Source organism: Mirounga leonina, unplaced genomic scaffold (genome assembly GCF_011800145.1).
Source record: "Mirounga leonina isolate KUSES-001 unplaced genomic scaffold, KU_Mleo_1.0 Mir_91, whole genome shotgun sequence".
Taxonomy (NCBI): domain Eukaryota; kingdom Metazoa; phylum Chordata; class Mammalia; order Carnivora; family Phocidae; genus Mirounga; species Mirounga leonina.
The window spans coordinates 44,633,123-44,650,472 of NW_023270839.1; the positions used below are offsets into that span (position 1 = coordinate 44,633,123).

At 39.1% G+C, this 17,350-nt stretch overlaps 2 protein-coding genes across 5 annotated transcripts in view; one reads left to right on the forward strand and one right to left on the reverse strand.

Moving 5' to 3' along the window:
- Positions 1-3,744: 3,744 nt before the first annotated feature.
- THAP10 (THAP domain containing 10) lies at positions 3,745-13,562 on the reverse strand. The gene is made up of 3 exons (XM_034994751.1): positions 12,888-13,562; positions 4,770-4,917; positions 3,745-4,664 (listed from the first exon to the last, which is right to left on the reverse strand). Exons 1-3 carry the CDS (start codon positions 13,314-13,316, stop codon positions 4,468-4,470), a joined length of 774 nt encoding a protein of 257 aa, XP_034850642.1. The 5' UTR covers positions 13,317-13,562; the 3' UTR covers positions 3,745-4,467.
- Positions 13,563-13,585: 23 nt separating this feature from the next.
- Positions 13,586-17,350, forward strand: part of LRRC49 (leucine rich repeat containing 49) — a 178,889-nt gene continuing 175,124 nt past the window's right edge. The window contains exons 1-3 of one of the 4 annotated variants that reach the window (XM_034994748.1): positions 13,586-13,944; positions 14,598-14,654; positions 16,800-16,887. In XM_034994748.1, the coding sequence (XP_034850639.1) occupies positions 13,897-13,944; positions 14,598-14,654; positions 16,800-16,887 (193 nt within the window). In that variant the 5' untranslated portion in view covers positions 13,586-13,896. Of the gene's footprint in view, positions 13,945-14,597; positions 14,655-16,799; positions 16,908-17,350 lie in introns of those variants that run through there. The other 3 variants (XM_034994745.1, XM_034994746.1, XM_034994749.1) reach the window with 3 other exon arrangements.

Below are 17,350 nucleotides of genomic sequence, written 5' to 3' on the forward strand. Positions count from 1 at the left end.
TCTTGTTGGATAGACCCTTTAAGAATGATATAGTGTCCTTCTGTGTCTCTTATTACAGACTTTAGTTTAAAACCTAATTTGTCTGATATAAGAGTTGCTATCCCAGCTTTCTTTTGAGGTCCGCTGGCATGGAAGATGGATCTCCATCCCTTCACTTTCAGTCTGGATATATCTTTAGGTTCAAAATGAGTCTCTTGTAGACAGCATATGGATGGGTCCTGTCTTTTTATCCAATCTGCAACCCTGTGCCATTTTATGGGAGCATTTAGGCCATTCACGTTGAGAGTGATTATTGAAAGATATGAATTAATTGTCATGTTGCCTGTGAAGACATTGTTTTTATAGATTGTCCCTGTAAATTTCTGTTGTATATCACTGTTGGGGTCTTTCTCCTTTTATAGAACCCCTCTTAATATTTCTTGCAGGGCCGGCTTAGTGGTCACATATTCTTTCAGCTTTTGCCGGTCATGGAAGCTCTGTATCTCTCCATCCATTCTAAATGAAAGCCTTGCCGGATAAAGTACTCTTGGCTGCATGTTCTTCTCATTTAGTACGTTGAATATGTCTTGCCAGGCCTTTCTGGCTTGCCAGGTCTCTGTGGATAGGTCTGACGTTATTCTGATGTTCCTCCCTCTGTACGTAAGGAATCTCTTCCCCCTAACTGCCCTTAAGATGGTTTCCTTGGTTCTAAGATTTGCAAGTTTTACTATTACATGCCGGGGTGGTGGCCTGTTTTCCTTGATCTTAGGAGGGGTCCTCTCTGCCTCTAGGACTCGAATGTTTGTTTCATTCCCCAGATTAGGGAAGTTCTCAGTTACTATTTGCTCAAATACATCTTCTAGTCCTCTCTCTCTCTCTCCACTCCCTCCGGGATTCCAATTATTCTGACATTGGAACGCTTCATGGTGTCACTTATTTCTCTGATTCTATTTTCATGGATCTGAGTTGTTTTTCCCTGGCCTCCTCTTTTCCCTTTTTATCTATTATATTGTCTTCCAGGTCGCTTATTCGCTCTTCTGTCTCAGTTACCCTAGCTGTTAGATTATCTAGATTGGATTGGATCTCATTGATAGCATTTTTAAGTTCTGCCAATTCACCTTTTATTTCTGCCCTTAGAGACTCTATGTTGCCATTAATTGATTTCTCCATTCTAGCCATTGTCTTCACAATTGCTAGCCTGAATTCCATCTCTGACATCTTGGTTATATCTGCATCCATTTGTATATCTGCAGCATAAGTCATAATCTTTGAGTCTTTTCTGTTTTGGGGGCTCCTCCTCCTAGTCATTCTGTTGATGGGTGTTTGAGGGAATGTATAGAGTCCAAATTATTGACCAGAACCCAAGCCAGATGCACCTGTTTTCTTGGGACCTTAGGGTTGCTGGCCTCTTGTTTTCCCAGCCTGTCTTCTGCAGGAGGGGCCTGACGCACTGTTACTCAGGCAACCCTGTTTGGGCGGAGTTGCCCTGCGCCCCTGTGGCGGGGATGGGCTCAGTGGGAACAAGTGTTTTTGGGGCTTTTGTTCTCTGGCGCCTTTCCCTGGCGGCTTTCCTCGTCTCTTCCATGAGTCAGAGGAGAAGAGACCGTTTCCAACCCTCTGCCTCAGAGCAGAGAGACCGCAGTCTGTTCTTTAGTGAACTCTCCAGGCCACACTCTCTCAGTTTCTGTCCGTGCTGCTATAAACTGCAGCGTCCTGGGTTGTGCGCCCCTCCGCAGCGCTCCCAGTCCTGCCTCCAGGTCGGGGCACGTCTCTGCCCTTTGTGCTTCTAAAACTGCCAGCCGCTCCCAGTTCGCGCCTGCGCGACTCCTATGCTTCGGTTTCCGTCCAGGGGGCTGCAAGTTTGCGTGCGCGTGACTCCGTTGCTCCGGGTTTCCACCCCGGGGTTGCAGTTCACCGGGGTGACCCCGGCGCTCCAGGTTTCCGGCCAGGGGGCTGCAGTTCGCGTACACGCGACCCCACTGGTCTGGGTTTCCACCCCGGGGGCTGCCCTAGAGTCCTTTCCCCACCACTACTGGTCTGCGAGTCTGCCCCGTCCGCAGCGCGCGAGGCTGTCACTCACTGGCGGTCTAGGATTCCCACGTCCAGGCACCCTCCCGGCACCGTTTATCCTCCGATATCTGCCCGCAGGATCATGGCTCTCCGCTTCATACCTCAAAAGCAACCGCCTGCGATATTCTGTTTGTAGAGATCCAGATCTTCTTACATCTCAGGCTGGTTTCGTGGGTGCTCAGAGTGGTCTGGTAGATATCCAGCTCAATTCCAGGGACCAGCTGAAATAGGGTCCCCTACTCCTCCGCCATCTTTCGGGCCCCCCAATTATGTTCTAACATCTTACTCTGCTTTGTTTTCTTCATAGCACTATCTAAAATTATTCATCCATTTCCTTGTTTATTGTCTGGCTCCCCTCTAAAGGTAAGCACCAAGAGGGCAGAATTTTTGTCTTGCTCACCAATGTGTCCTTGGTAGCTAGAACAGTTATCTGGGACAGAGTATGTTTAATAAGTACTTATTACATAAACAAATGAAAAATGATATGGCAGGTGTTGAGGTGCATCTCATTTTTCCCCATTAAACTAATCTGGCAACAAAAGAAATTAAGATAATTGAAAATATGCAAAAAGTATTCAATATTATATAAACTATATGTTCTTCATATTTAATTTAAAATAAAGCCAGTATTTCATTTACTTTAGGACAGTGAAACATTGCACAATACATTATAAAATCATGTGAATCAACAAACCAAACATAAATTCTCAATTGGTAAAAGAAAAAACCTAACTGAAAAGGAAGAAAGAAAGAAAGGAAGAAATTAAGAAAGATAGGTAGGTTATGGTTGTCAAAATTGTTTAACACAGAGAACTAAACTCATGGCAGTGAAATTTGGGGATAAATGGGTATATAACATTCGTTATAATTTGAATTAAGGTGATAGGCTATTTATAAGCTCAAGGAACAATAGGTACTTACTAATAATATTTAGCTTCAGAAGATTTATATTCTTAATTTTAAAACACAATGCTCTCTCAAAACAGCAAATAGTTATCTCAAAGCCAAAGCAGCAGCAATAATAATAATAATAATAATAATGTTATGTATTTACATAATCATTGTTCAGGCTCACAACTTCTATTAATATTTTATTATTCTTTTTATTAAAATTATACTGTTCAAATTAAGTCACACATGAAATTGGCTTTGGAAGAAAATCACTTTGGTATATTATTTAAACCTTCTAGGATAAAATGCATGCAAGTTCTTCCAGTCATGAGCAACTAACAAGACATGTGAGGTGTAAAATGGACATTTATTTTTATTATTCTCAATAGAAGATCAGAGTTATAATAAGTTTCTCAGAAACAATTGTAACAAATTATTCATGGTACAAAATTGCCATAGAAATTTTCCTGGTGAATGGCAGATGGGGCGACTATGTTTCACATGCTTATTTCCCAAATGTAGAATTCAATAGAATGGTATTAATAGAGGAAAACCTAATTCTTGAAATGGGGATATGTTAGAAATATAATACTAGGGACGCCTGGGTGGCTCAGTTGGTTAAGCGACTGCCTTCGGCTCAGGTCATGATCCTGGAGTCCCGGGATCGAGTCCCACATCGGGCTCCCTGCTCGGCAGGGAGTCTGCTTCTCCCTCTGACCCTCCCCCCGCTCATGCTCTCTCTATCTCATTCTCTCTCTCAAATAAATAAATAAAATCTTTAAAAAAAAAAAAAAAAAAAGAAATATAATACTATTTTTTGCATGATGTTAATAATTTCAATATAAATTAATCAAGCTAATTGGTTTGTTGTAATAGGAACCAATGCAAATAGATTTCATTAACAAGGCAATCCAAGTATATGAAACTCTATCTCTATTTAAATTAATTCCCTTTGAAAATTTTCTGTAAGAGCCATAACGTCACCAGAAATGCTTACAGGGACTGATCCACAGATCCAATAGTATTACAAATGGACAAACTAATAAATATACAACATAGAAAAAATAATAATCAAGGATAAGTCTCCTGGCTCCCAAATCATTTAATAGTATCACGCTTGGTTGTGCTTGCTATTATCTTCAAATTATTTAGAATAGTGACGTTCTAACTTGTGAATGTCATATAAGTCCCATATAAGTGTTGTTTCTACAGTAAGCTTACATATTCAGTGCTTAATCTTGATCTGGAAATGCTGCTATTGTGGTTTTGTTTTATAACTCGATTTCCACCAAAAGGATAAAAAGAAAAAAAAAAAAAAAAACAAGAGGTGAAAGTGGGAGGTGGGGAGGTTTGTGGGCAGGATTATCTTCATTATCTTGGCAGGCGGACACATTTTTGCCTTAGAGCTGAACAAATTTTGCTGATACTCAACTATCCCAAAGTGAAAGATTTACAAGAGCAAAGAAGTAATTGTGTGAGTGAAGGTTTGAAAACCTATAGGACATCAAGTCATTTGATGTTGCATTTTTAACAAGACTCTTCTTTCACCTGCACAGCTATGTAAGACAAATTGCTCTGCTCACTCTTGACATCCCAGTCTGCATCTGGCTCTGAGTCACTGGAGTACATGTCAAAGAGGGAGGCACTTCTAGACCGCAATCCGTTGGTCTGAGTAGTGGCATTACACAGTTGTTTTCCAAGCACTTTCACTTTGGCTTGAATACCTGAAAGAGAATAAACACATTTGCCTGTGAATTACATTTTGCTTGTCATTTATCTTTCGTATACAAAAGATCAATTCAATTATCAGTCGAAGAGTCCAAACATACCAACACTGCGGTGAGGGGGTCTTTTCAGAGACATTTGTGTGCTTTTATGCACTGGGCCTTCTTCACAGTGAGTAGGTACCGAAGTGACACCATAAGATAGATTATTAGCAGGGACTTGTGTTTGTTTAACTTCATTTTCATATGTAATCTAAAAATATAAATCAGAGGAGAACCATATCAAAGGTAGCCTAACTAGTATGGTTTTATCTTTCAAAAGTGAGAAGTAGTAAAAGAGTAAAAATAATAGTTTTCAAGGTCACATAGTAGGAAGACTGGAGTTTGAATCCAGGCAAGCTGGCTCCAAAGTCCAAGTTCTTAAGAACTCTGCCATACTGTTCTTTACTATTTGTAAATCATAAATTGCAAAGCATTCTGGTCAAACAGAAATTTAGAGGTTATTATTTGCTTACAACTCATTATTTTTTCCTAAATCAATAGCTATAAGAGATAATACTACTAGGATTAAATTACTGGATATCATAGCAGTAGCATTATTCTAGAAAGCCTAATCATCGGTCCTTTATACCTTACAGAGAAATACTTAAATAAAATAATATGACTGGCTTTAAATGTTTTTATGCTTTCCTGAGAAAAATTACAATGTGAAACAAAAATTTTGATTTGCGGGGGAAGTAAGAGGTAGAAAGGAGCAGGATTTGGATACTTAGAAGGTAACATAAGCAATTGTACTACTAGGTATTTATCCAAAGGATACAAACATAGTGATTCGAAGGTGCACATGCACCCCAATGTTTACAGCAGCAATGTCCACAATAGCCAAAATATGGAAAAAGCCCAGATGTCCATCAACAGATGAATGGATAAAGGTGTGGCATATATATATTTATATATATATATGCATATATATATATTTATATATATATATATAAAATGGAAAACAATGAAATCTTCCATTTGCAATGACATGGATGGAACTAAACGGTATTATGCTAAGCTAAATAAGTCAGTCAGAGAAAGACAAATATCATATGATTTCACTCATGTGTGGAATTCAAGAAACAAAACTGATGAACATAGGGGTAAGGGAAGGAAATGTAAAATAAGATGAAAACAGAGAGGGAGGCAAACCATATGAGACTCTTAACCATAGAGAACAAACTGAGGGTTCCTGGAGGGGTGGGGGGTGGGGGGATGGGGCAACTGGGTGATGAGCATTAAGGAGGGCATTTGATGTAATGAGCACTGGGTGTTATATGCAACTGATGAATCACTAAATTCTACCCCTGAAACTAATAATATAGTATATGTTAACTAAATTGAATTTAAATAAAAAATTTTAAAAAAAGAAGGTAACATAAGACTGAGTACCTAGAAATTATGTGGAAGAGGCTAAGAAAGGATATCTAGAATATGTAAGGGGGCCTGTGGGAAGAAATAAGAAGTGATAGAGAAACCAAAAACAAAATTAAAGTGCTCTGTAATTTTATCTAGTGCCCTGGTCGTGGCAATTGCCTTTGAACCACTGAAAAAATATTTTAGCTGGCATTCATAGTTGCTGTAATACTGTAATATAGGCTATTAACACCCAAGTTAAAGAAACTTTGTGAAGAATCCCTCCTTTTTTTTTTTTTTTAAAGATTTTATTTATTTATTCATGAGAGACAGAGAGACAGGCAGAGGCAGAGGGAGAGGTAGGCTCCCCGCGGAGCAGGGAGCCGGCATGGGACTTGATCCCAGGACCCCGGGATCATGACCCAAGCTGAAGGCAGATGCTTACCTGACTGAGCCACCCAGGCACCCTGAAGAGGCCCTTTGTAACAGGAATAATTACGCCTAATATTACTGAGGACTTAAATCAAAGTATGAGTCTTACCTTTGTGTTTATAAAATTATGACCAATTCCTATTGGCTATATCTACTTCTAAGCCAAGCATTATAAAAGTCTAGCGTAAGTACATATTTCTTTACAAAACAGGTTTATGCCTGAAAAAATGGCATTTTAGAAATTTAATCAGGCTTTTAAAAATAACTTGTTCCCATTAGAATAATAATACCTTTTATCACTGAGAAAAATTTGCACCATACAGAGAAGCAAAAATAAACTAAAAATTAGCCATCATCTCTTTATCCGTAGCTAACAACTTTGTATTTTGGAACTTTTTTGGTCTTTTTTTTTTTTTTTTAATTGGGATCATCTCTTTTATAATCTTGTTTTTTCCTTTAATAATCATGTTTCTATGTTATTAAATATTCTACATAATTTTTATGGCTGCATACAATCTGTTGTACAGATATACTGTAATTTATTAAAACAATCTATATTAGAAATCTTAGAACATAAATCTTCTGTGCACATATCTGATTCTTACTTCTTCATATTAAAAGGTTAAGAAGCAGAATTTCCAAATACATATTGATCAGCTGGAACATGAGTCAAAAGAAAATATTTGAAATTAGGCAGAGAGAGAAAAAAGTTTGGAAAATATAGAAAAGATCACAAGAGACAAAGCAGATAAGATGAAAAAGTATCATATATGATATTAATTGTAGTACCAGAGGAAAAGAGAGAGAAAATGGGACAGAAGCACTATTTGAGCAAATAACATCTGAAAATTCACCAAAATGGAGAGGAGACATTAAGACATGGTTTTACAAAAGTACTATTTGTACTTATCAAAATAAAAACAAAGGAAGCCATACCTATGCACTTTACAGTAAAACTGGAAAACAAAGAGAAAAAATTAGAAGCAGCCAGAGGAAAAAGATACACTCTCTTCAAAGAGGCAATCATAGGAGGGAATGCCAAAACTCTTAAGGATACAGAAAGACTGAAAATAGGGGCGCTGGGTGGCTTAGTTGGTTAAGCGACTGCCTTCGGCTCAGGTCGTGATCCTGGAGTCCCGGGATCGAGTCCCGCATCGGGCTCCCTGCCCAGCAGGGAGTCTGCTTTGCCCTCTGACCCTCCCCCCTCTCATGCTCTCTCTCTATCTCATTCTCTCGCTCAAATAAATAAATAAAAGGATGTAAAAAGATGTACTATGCCAACACTAACCTAAAGAAAGCTGATGTTGCTATATTAGCACTATATAACAGAATTAGATCAAATTATGTTAGAATTAGATCAAATATGTAAATTCAAAATTACAGCAGAAGATTTTTAACATGCCTCTCCCAGTAATTAATACAATTAGGTAGACAAAAATTTCGTAAGGATAGAGAACTTGTAAACATGATTAATAGACATATATAGAACACGTACTCAACTGCAGAACACATATTCATCTGAAGTGCATATGGAACATTTACAAAAACTGACCTATGTTTTGCCTAATACAGTTTCAATAAATTTCAAAGGATTAAATTCATATGCTGTATAGGCAGAGGGAGAAGCAGGCTCCCTGCCCAGCAAGGAGCCCAATGCGGGACTCAATCCCAGGACCCTGGGATCATGACCTGAGCTGAAGGCAAATGCTTAACCGACTGAGCCACCTAGGCACCCCTGAGAAACACATTTCAAGAAAGAAAAATTATAGACTGAGTTTGCCCATGAACACAGATGTAAAAATCCTATTAGCAAATTAAATCAAGCAATATATAAAAGAGCAATAAGCCTTGGCCAAAATGTGTTTACTTCAGCCATGCAAGTTTGGTTCTATATTTCAAAACCAGGCAATATAATTCACCACAATAACAGAATAATAGACAAAATATATGATTATAAATAGATTCAGAAAAAGCACTTGATATAATTCAACATCATTTATGATTTAAATCTGTAGCAAAAACTAGTAATAGGCAGGAATATTTTTTTATGATAAAAAGCAGCTGCAAAAAACCCACAAAACTGTAGCAAAAATCATATCAAATGGTAAACTTAAAGGCCTCCCCTCTGGAAATAAGAATGAGAAAAAGGATTCCTCATCACTTCTTTGGTTCCCAACACTGTAGTGAAGTTTCTAGTTAGTGTAGTAGGAATAGGAAATAAAAGCACAAATACCAACAACTATTTACTGACATGCTATAGACACGTAGAAAATTGAAAAATATCTACAAATTATTGGAATAAATAGGTTTACACAAGGTTTCTGGATACAAGGTCAACAAAAATCAATTTATCTACATAAATACATAAAAAATAAAATTTTAAATACTGCTTATAATAGCAAAATCAAATAGGAATAAATCTAATAAAATATGCACAAAACCTTTACATAGAATGCCATAAAATATTTTTAAGAGGAACATAAAAACCCAGATTAATGTAGGGATATGCTACGTTCATGGATTGGAAGAACTGTTATTGTTAATATGCTCTTTCTCCCTACATTCATTTATAAATTCAATGTATTCCCAATCAAATCCCAGTAGATAATTTGTGGAAATTGACAAACCAATTCTAAGATATATATGGAACTTCAAGGAGTCCCAAATAGCCAAGACATCCATGAAGATGAGCATGGTAAGAGAAATCGATCAATTGAATGTTGGCTCTTAATATAAGCCACAGTAATTAAGGTACTGTGATAATGCTGCAAAAAATATGCAAATGGATAAATGGGCAGAATTTAAAAGTGTGGAAACAGACTTAATGTGTACATAGAAACTTATGACAAAGTTGACACTGGAGGACAATGAGGAAATGCTGTCTTTTCAATAGAAGACGCTGAGTCAACTGGGTATCTATAAGGGAAAAAAATGAAACTTAAACCCTATCTCACATCACACACAAAAGTCAATTCTGAATGGGTTGTAGATCTGAATGTAAAAATTAAGAACAAGTTTATAGAAAACAGCATAATAGAATGTTCTAAGCATTAAGCATATAGAAAAATATTGGTAAGTTGGTCTACATTAAAATTAAGAATTTCAGTACATCAAAAGACACTATTAAGAGGAAAGAGGCAAGCCACAGTGGGAGAAGATATTTGAAACATATTTAACTGACAAAGGAAGCCAGAATTTATTAAGAACCCGAAATCAAGAGTTAACCTGACAGAAAAATGGGCCTATCACCAAAGAGGCTATCTACATGTACAATTAACATTTGAAAAGGTGTTCCCTTACTAATTTCATTTACAAATGGGAAATGCAAAGTAAAGCACCACTACAAACCTTGCAGAAGGACTCAAATGTGAAAGTCTAACAAACCAAGTGCAGGCAAGAATGAGGAACAATGTAAACTCTGATGCTGCTGGTAAAGTGTGAATTGGTAAGACTATTTTAAAAAAACACTTGGAATTATTTATTGAAGTTTAACATAATACTATGTCCCAGCAATTCTAGGTATATACCATCAGAAATGTGTGTACATATGAAAAAGACATGTTCAAAAATGCTTATAGCAGCATTACTTATAATTGCCCCCAAATGGTAACAACCCAAAGGTCCAAATAGAGTAGAACAGATAAATTTTTTGGCATATTCATACAATGGACTGCTACATAATAATGAAAACAAATTACTGCTGTATGCAACAATATGGATGACTCTCACAAATATAATGTTGAACAAAGAAGCCAGATGCAAGAAATACCTACATAATGATTCTACTTTATGAAGCTAAAAAAAAAAAAAGCAAACTGGGTTTCTTCAAGAAGGAGGGAAGGCTGCAGCTCAGGTGATACAGGGGCCCCTGGGTTGTTAGCAGTGTTCTATTTCTTTGAGTCATCTAGTGGCTACAGTTGTTCAGGCTGTGATAATTTAATGACAATATTTGTGCACTTTCCTGCATATTTGTTACACTTCAGTTAGACAGTTAAAAAATACAGTTGGATAAAAAAATAAGAAATTAACGGTTAAGGAAAATAATCATAGTCTCATGAAGCAAAATATCAGATAATGTATAGTGCTCCTCAGAGCCCCCTTTCTCCTGGGAGATAGTCCCTCATCTTTTCTCAAGCTCCCTACAGATAGGGAACATTCAGTTATATTTATCTATATTAAGCACCAACTACCCAGAACAGTGTCTACAATAGCCCCTCAATAAATGCTGTAGAATGCCTGGAAATTTGATTTTTAGTCAGTTAGTCCTGGAATTGGAAATGAGTGGGGAAAGGAGCCAGAGGTGGTACAAGCAAACTTAGCAATGTTACTGGGGTTCTCAATCCAGACCTGGCGAAAAAGGGATTGCTAACAACTCTAAACTCTTTTTAACCTTATATACTTTTAAAGTAACTATTAATAAAACTAACACATAGTTTCCTAATAAACAGCAAGTATATTAATGTAATACGGATTGTTAGAAATGTTGGCTGGATATATTACATTAATATATATAATATTCTAATTGCAGAGTAGGTTTGGTATGTACTCCAGATTTCCTCAAGGTTAGCCTTTGTTATAAAATCTTTGATTGTTTCACTAGCCTGGCTTTTCTTCTCCCAAGTTTTGATTAGGTGGTATAATTTTGAGGAAGTAAAATGGTGTAAGGGTGTGCATGGCATGTTTAATGTTCCTCTCTTTTACTACATATTTGCATTTGTGTATTATATATGTGCTTAGGTAAAGGTTGGGTAAGTAGTGATAGTGGATAGATAAAGGGACAGATGTCTTGACTGGTATATAGCTGGGTGAGAAGGGTAGCTGGCAGAGAACTGAAAATTCTATTAAAGTACAAAAAAGTGTTCTTAGAGTCACATAATCATTCCACAAATATTTATTGAATTCCTAAAATTTGCAAAATATTGTCTAGGTACTGTCAATACAATCATGAACATGTCAGATAGGATCCCTGCTCTCATGGAGCTTACATTCTAATGTGAAGACAAACATTAAGCAAACGACACAATTATTTCATGACAACTGTGATGTGTTGTTGAAGTACATGTGCTACTGAAGCATATGAAATATATGAAGAATGAAAATATGTAATTAGGGGACCAAAGGGAAAGGATGTTTGAATTGATTTTTAAAGTAAAAAGACTTAATTGATGATGATGGTGAATGGCAGGAGCATAATTCCAGGGTATCACGTGAAACAAAAGAGTGAAGGCTTGTTGGTAGGAAGGAACATTGCATGTTCAAAAACAGAAAAGATCAACATGACTGGTGTATACTGAGCAACAAGGACAGTGGCCTTGGATAGGACTAGAATGGTAGGCAGGCCCAAAAAGCATGCAAGGACTTGTGGGTTGTGTTAATACTTTTGCTCTTTATCCTAGTAATTTCAGGATACCTTAAAAGTGTCTTAAGCACCCACTCCAACGTAGGGAGCAGGCTGGTATTTCAGAAAAAGTTTTGGTCTGGCAATTGGACTTAGAGCAAATATTACAGGCCCGTGAAGAGATTCTCAATCTCCTGGATTGACATCCTTGTGCATAAAGTGTGAGTCTGGACTAGAAGAGCACTTAGTTTCCCTTCAGCTCTAAAATTCTACCAACGCATCTGAATATTCAAAGCCAAAATGTCAGTTACAGATCAGCTGACTTCTTGGTGAACTCTTCCCACCTCTAGAAATGAACACCTTTTAGATCCAATTAAAAGTCATAATTTAATCTATGTAATGGTGACAGGGCTGAAGTCTGATTATCTCAAATAAGGCTGGGAAGTCTTCATTAAGATGGGAAGTGGGGAAGAAGATATAGTGAGCAGATGCGAAGTAAATCTAGTCAATGCATATGAGGATTAGTAAGTTAGCAGAAGAGGGCAAGGTGGGAAAATTCAGCTCACTGTGATGTTTTAACTTACAGGAAGCTAGTCAAGAGGAAGTTTAGGAGCAGGAAGGGATTGTTTATCAGCAAACCCCATCTTCATCCGTAGCTCCGCATCCCCCTTCCCTCACCATTTTGGCAGTTATAATCATTTCCTCAAGCTCAGGTAACATGTTACGCAAAAACAGTTTCAAGCACCCCTTTCCTTGAGATTTGCTCAAATGGAACCCTTTCTATTTAAAAAGTCTGCAGCGGACTGTGAAGGTGACTCTAGAATCTAAAGGACGAGAGAGTGAGTCTGTCTGAGGCTGGGGGAGAAGGAGGGAGAAGGAACTATAATTCCATAGTGTTCATGTTAAATAAGACCTGGAGATCACGCTACAGCACCCTCCTAATTTTACAGATGGGAAAACAGAACCCTTCGAGGTGAGGGGACACTAGTGGCAGAGCCGAGCCACAGGCCGGGGTTCCGTCCACGACCCTCGGTGGACTTCTGATGTCCCTTTACCTGTGAAGGCGCAGCCCTCTTCCTGGCCCGGAGGGGCGTACAGGCGGCCGGCCCCGGGGCGGCCTCTGCCTGCCTGCCTGCCTGGGGCTCTCCTCCCTTCGCGGGGCCGCCCGCGTGCTCTGCCTCTTCTTCCCCCTTAGGTGCTGGGGCGGACACCCGGTGCAGGGTGGGCACGGCGCCCGCTACGAGCCTCAGGCGCTGGGAGAAGCGCAGGTTCTTCTGGATAACCGAAGAGACGTCAAAACAGGCCGGAGCGAAGTGGTCCGAGCAGATGACAGAGCGGTCATTGCCCCCGTACCAGTCGGCGCGGCGGCCCCGCACGAAGCGGTCCCACAGCAGCCGCACGGCCCGGTCCTTGGGGAAGCGGAACAGCGACTTCCCGGACTTGGTGGTGTTGCCGCAGTGGGCGGCCACGCAGCGGGCCGGCATGGCAGCGGCCTCGGCCTCCGCACGCCCGCGCGCTCCCAGCCGGGGCGACGCGGTCCCCCTGCGCCGGTCCGCGCCGCGCGGCGTCGGTGCCCCTACCTCCGGCCACCGGAAGTGCCGAGCTGGGGCCCCACGGGGGCGTACGCCGTGCTCGGATATCGGCCTCCGCCCGCGCGCGGCCGTCCTCCCCCCAGGGCAGGTGGCCACCGGCAGCGGGATCCAAATTTCGCGCGGGCGGAGCTGAGGTGGGCCGTAAAGAGGAACGGACCGGAAGTGGTGGTTGTCACAGCTACCGAGGCGGCCGCCCTCTTCCCGGTCTCCTCCTCCCCACACCCGGCTCCTTTTGTAGGAGGCCAGGAAAGCAGGACGAGGAAGTGCGGACGCACCGGACCCGGGCAAACATCACCGGAGGCTCTACCGACCCGGTTGGCCAGTTGATTTAGGAGAGGACCAGACCGGAAATGGTCGTCTCCATGGTAACCCCTGAGCGGGTTGCCTGGGAGATGACCCCTTTCTGTCTCTGAGTCTCCGCTATATCGTCGCTTCTAAGGCAGATTTAACAGATCCTGGACTGTCTCCTGCCATGATTCCCGGGAAGTACCGCTCTGTTTCTGGCCGGGCTGCGAACAACGTAAGTTGGGTCTCCTGCCTTCCCTTTCTCCCCATTCGTATCGTTCTTTCTGACTGGCGTCTTTGTCCTAGGTGATGGGCTGGTATTATTGGGACCAGGACCGCTGAATATACTCAAGCTATTGTCTGACCGAGGCTTGAGATAACGTGGACTGGACCAAGGCACTTGGAGGGTATTTAATATTGTATGATGGGTATTCAAAGTCCTGTCCAGGTTCTTGGCTTCCCAGAAGGTGGAGCTGGTCTGCTGTGAAAGGCTAAGGTTCATTTCAATTCTTTTAACCAATCTCCCACCCCTTTTCTTAATTTAGAAAAAAATGTATTATTAATAGGTACTCCCCCTCCTTCACCTGTCCCATTGAGATATTTAGGTAGACTTGAGATGGCAAGTGTCAAAAACCTGAGGTGCTAAGGTAGAGGGTTAAATCGCTGCAGACATTTTGGAAAATAAATCACAGTGAAACCTTTTAATTCTTAGTCGTGATTTTATTGTTTTCAGCAGATCCTCAGAACATGATCATTTCCCACAAACAAAAAGCAAGCATTCTGTTTTATTCTAAGTGTTTGTTATATCTTTATCTGTACCAGTTTGGGGAGAAATATGTGTGTATATAAGTTAAGAGCATATTTTATGCTATAATTTTTACATTGCAGGTGAACTGTGGGCTTCATCTGGTTATTCAAACATCATCGCTTCCTGAAAAAAGCAAAGTAAGATTTAAGCAGATTTGTATTTAAATCGAAGATAAATTATTTTGTAATCTACACAAATAGCAGCATGATTTGAAGAGTAGAGCTAAAATAATTTTTATTTTCTGCCCACATAAAGTCAAAGCCTCTTTTAAAAGCCTCTTTTAAAAACTGATTCTTATTTCACCAGTTACAAGAGGTGAGTTTTGTTTTTTTTTTTTTTTTTACATTTAAACATTTCTTAAGTCAGGATTCTTCTTAAAATTGATGGCACATCATAGTTGAATTAGGAAAGCTTTTTCTTTCTTAGTAGTGGTAAAATGTGGTATGTCTTCCTACTGATGGCATCTTATAATGGATAAAATGTGATAATTTGGGGGGAATACATCTACACATTCCATTTAAAATCAAGGAGAACGTAATAGATTAGCAGTGAAAATATATTGAGCTTAATGCTATTTAGAAGAAGATACGAACATAAGATTTTTTTTCCCCAAATTTGCACACAGTATCCCCTGGCATTTGCATTATTTCTAGCTTTAGATTTGATTTTTGAGATACACATTTTTCTTTCCCTCCTGTCTCACCTCAGCACTCAGACATTCTCATCTACCTCCCACAGAACTGTCTCAAGACACAAAACAATTTTTCCCCCTTTGTCCAAGTTGGATACCTCCAACCATCACAATTCAGTTTTTTTCCTAAAAGATTATTCAATAGATGTCACTGGGGGAACTCTAAAGTGAAGGACAGAGTTTACAAACAACAGCATGAGGAGGGTAAGGAGGGGCATGAGGAGTGTTGATGGAAGGACACCATTAGTCAAGGGGGCAGTAGTTGATTACGTTATATGTGAAAATAAACACTTGGAAAGTAGACCACTTGATCATCTTGAATAAATAGCAATTAGCTAGGTTAATTGAAAATATTTTTTATTATAATTGGATGTAATGGATTCCCTCCAAAGTTTTGCTAATTGATTTTGCTGGAAAAATCCTGTTTTATCATTACAATGTATTTCTAGGAACTATGTGCCTTGTCCAGATTGTTTTCAAACCCATTTACTTTCTCTAGAGTGGACATATGTTCTGAGAAAATACCTTTAGCTCATATAATTCATAAAGTTATAATGCAAATGCTGTTATAATGTTTATAGTATGGATGAATCAGAAGCATCATAACTCTTTTAAGATAGGTACTTAGGGTTTTTTGGTGGCTAATCATGAGTGTTTGTTTTGGTTTTGTTTTTCTCAGTCCTCCTATCAAATAATTTAAAATCAATTTAGAGAAAACCCTTCTTAGAAGGTTTAGATATACAATTTTATTATACTTGGATTCTTAAAAGGAATTCTAATGATAAAAATATAGTGATTTTTTCTTCAACAGAATTTACTTTTTGTCATGGTTTTTGCTTTTGTTTTCTAGAAAATGGTTCTTTTAATCATTGTGTTTGTGGTGAGGGTATGGAGGAATTGCAAGTGGTTTGGAGCATAGTTTCATCTGACCTCATGAAATTGACTCTGATTGTGTGTGTGTGTATGTGTGTGTATTAAAAAAACTCATAACATAAAATTTGCCATTTTAGCCATTTTAAGTTGCACAAATTAGGGGTATTAAATACATTCACAAGGTTGTGCGGCCATCATCACTATGTAGTTCCAGAACTTTTTGTCACTCAAAAGAGAGTCCCTGGGGGCGCCTGGGTGGCTCAGTCGTTAAGCGTCTGCCTTCAGCTCAGGTCATGATCTCAGGGTCTTGGGATCGAGCCCGACATTGGGCTCCCTGCTCCGCCGGGAAGCCTGCTTCTCCCTCTCCCACTCCCCCTGCTTGTGTTCCCTCTCTCGCTGTGTCTCTCTGTGTCAAATAAATAAAATCTTTAAAAAAAAAAAAAAAAAGAGCGTCCCTGTACCCATTAAACAATCACTCCCCATTTCCTCTTCCCACCCCCTTTGAAAACCACAAATCTGTTTTCTGTCTCTTTATATTTTTTTATTATCAGTTTTTCATAGATGGAATCCTATGCTATGTGCCATTTTGTGTCTTGCCTCTTTCACTCATCGTGTTTTCAAGGTTCATTTCTGTTGTGGCTTGTGTCAGTATTGTATATAATTTTATAATTATCTTCATTACTTACTGTTAAATTTTTCCCCAAATAATGTTTTTTAGGTTGAATTCAAGCTAAATAAAGAAGCACCGTCATTCTCTGGTCGACTCTTGCAACATGATCTTGAAAGAAACTACTCAAGTAGGCAAGGTATTGTTCAGCAAGTAGAGGTCAGATATGGCTTATCTTATTTGAGTAATATTTGCTTAATAATCTTGACTACCTAAATTCAAATTGACCTGAATTAAAAATGAAATGGTTCATTAACCAATGATTCATTAATCAGATTGGTTTGGTATTTATTTGGATCAGAACTGATTTTATATATACAGTGTAGTAGATTATTTCAATACAGAAAAAGCAGTTGTACTGTAGTTTGAGGGTGGGCTTTGCACAACAGAATGGGAAAGAATCTTTCAAATACTGTCTTAGAACTAGGAAAAATGGCTAGTTAATGAGGGTAAGAGTATGGGAACACAGATGTCTAGGAAATAAGGAAACAGTGGAAAGAGTGAAAAGTCAGGAGTAGAAAAGAAAATCTTTCCCTTACTAGTGCATATAATTATAGATATTTTATATCAAAGGCCTTACACTTTGGTGTGCATCACCTGAG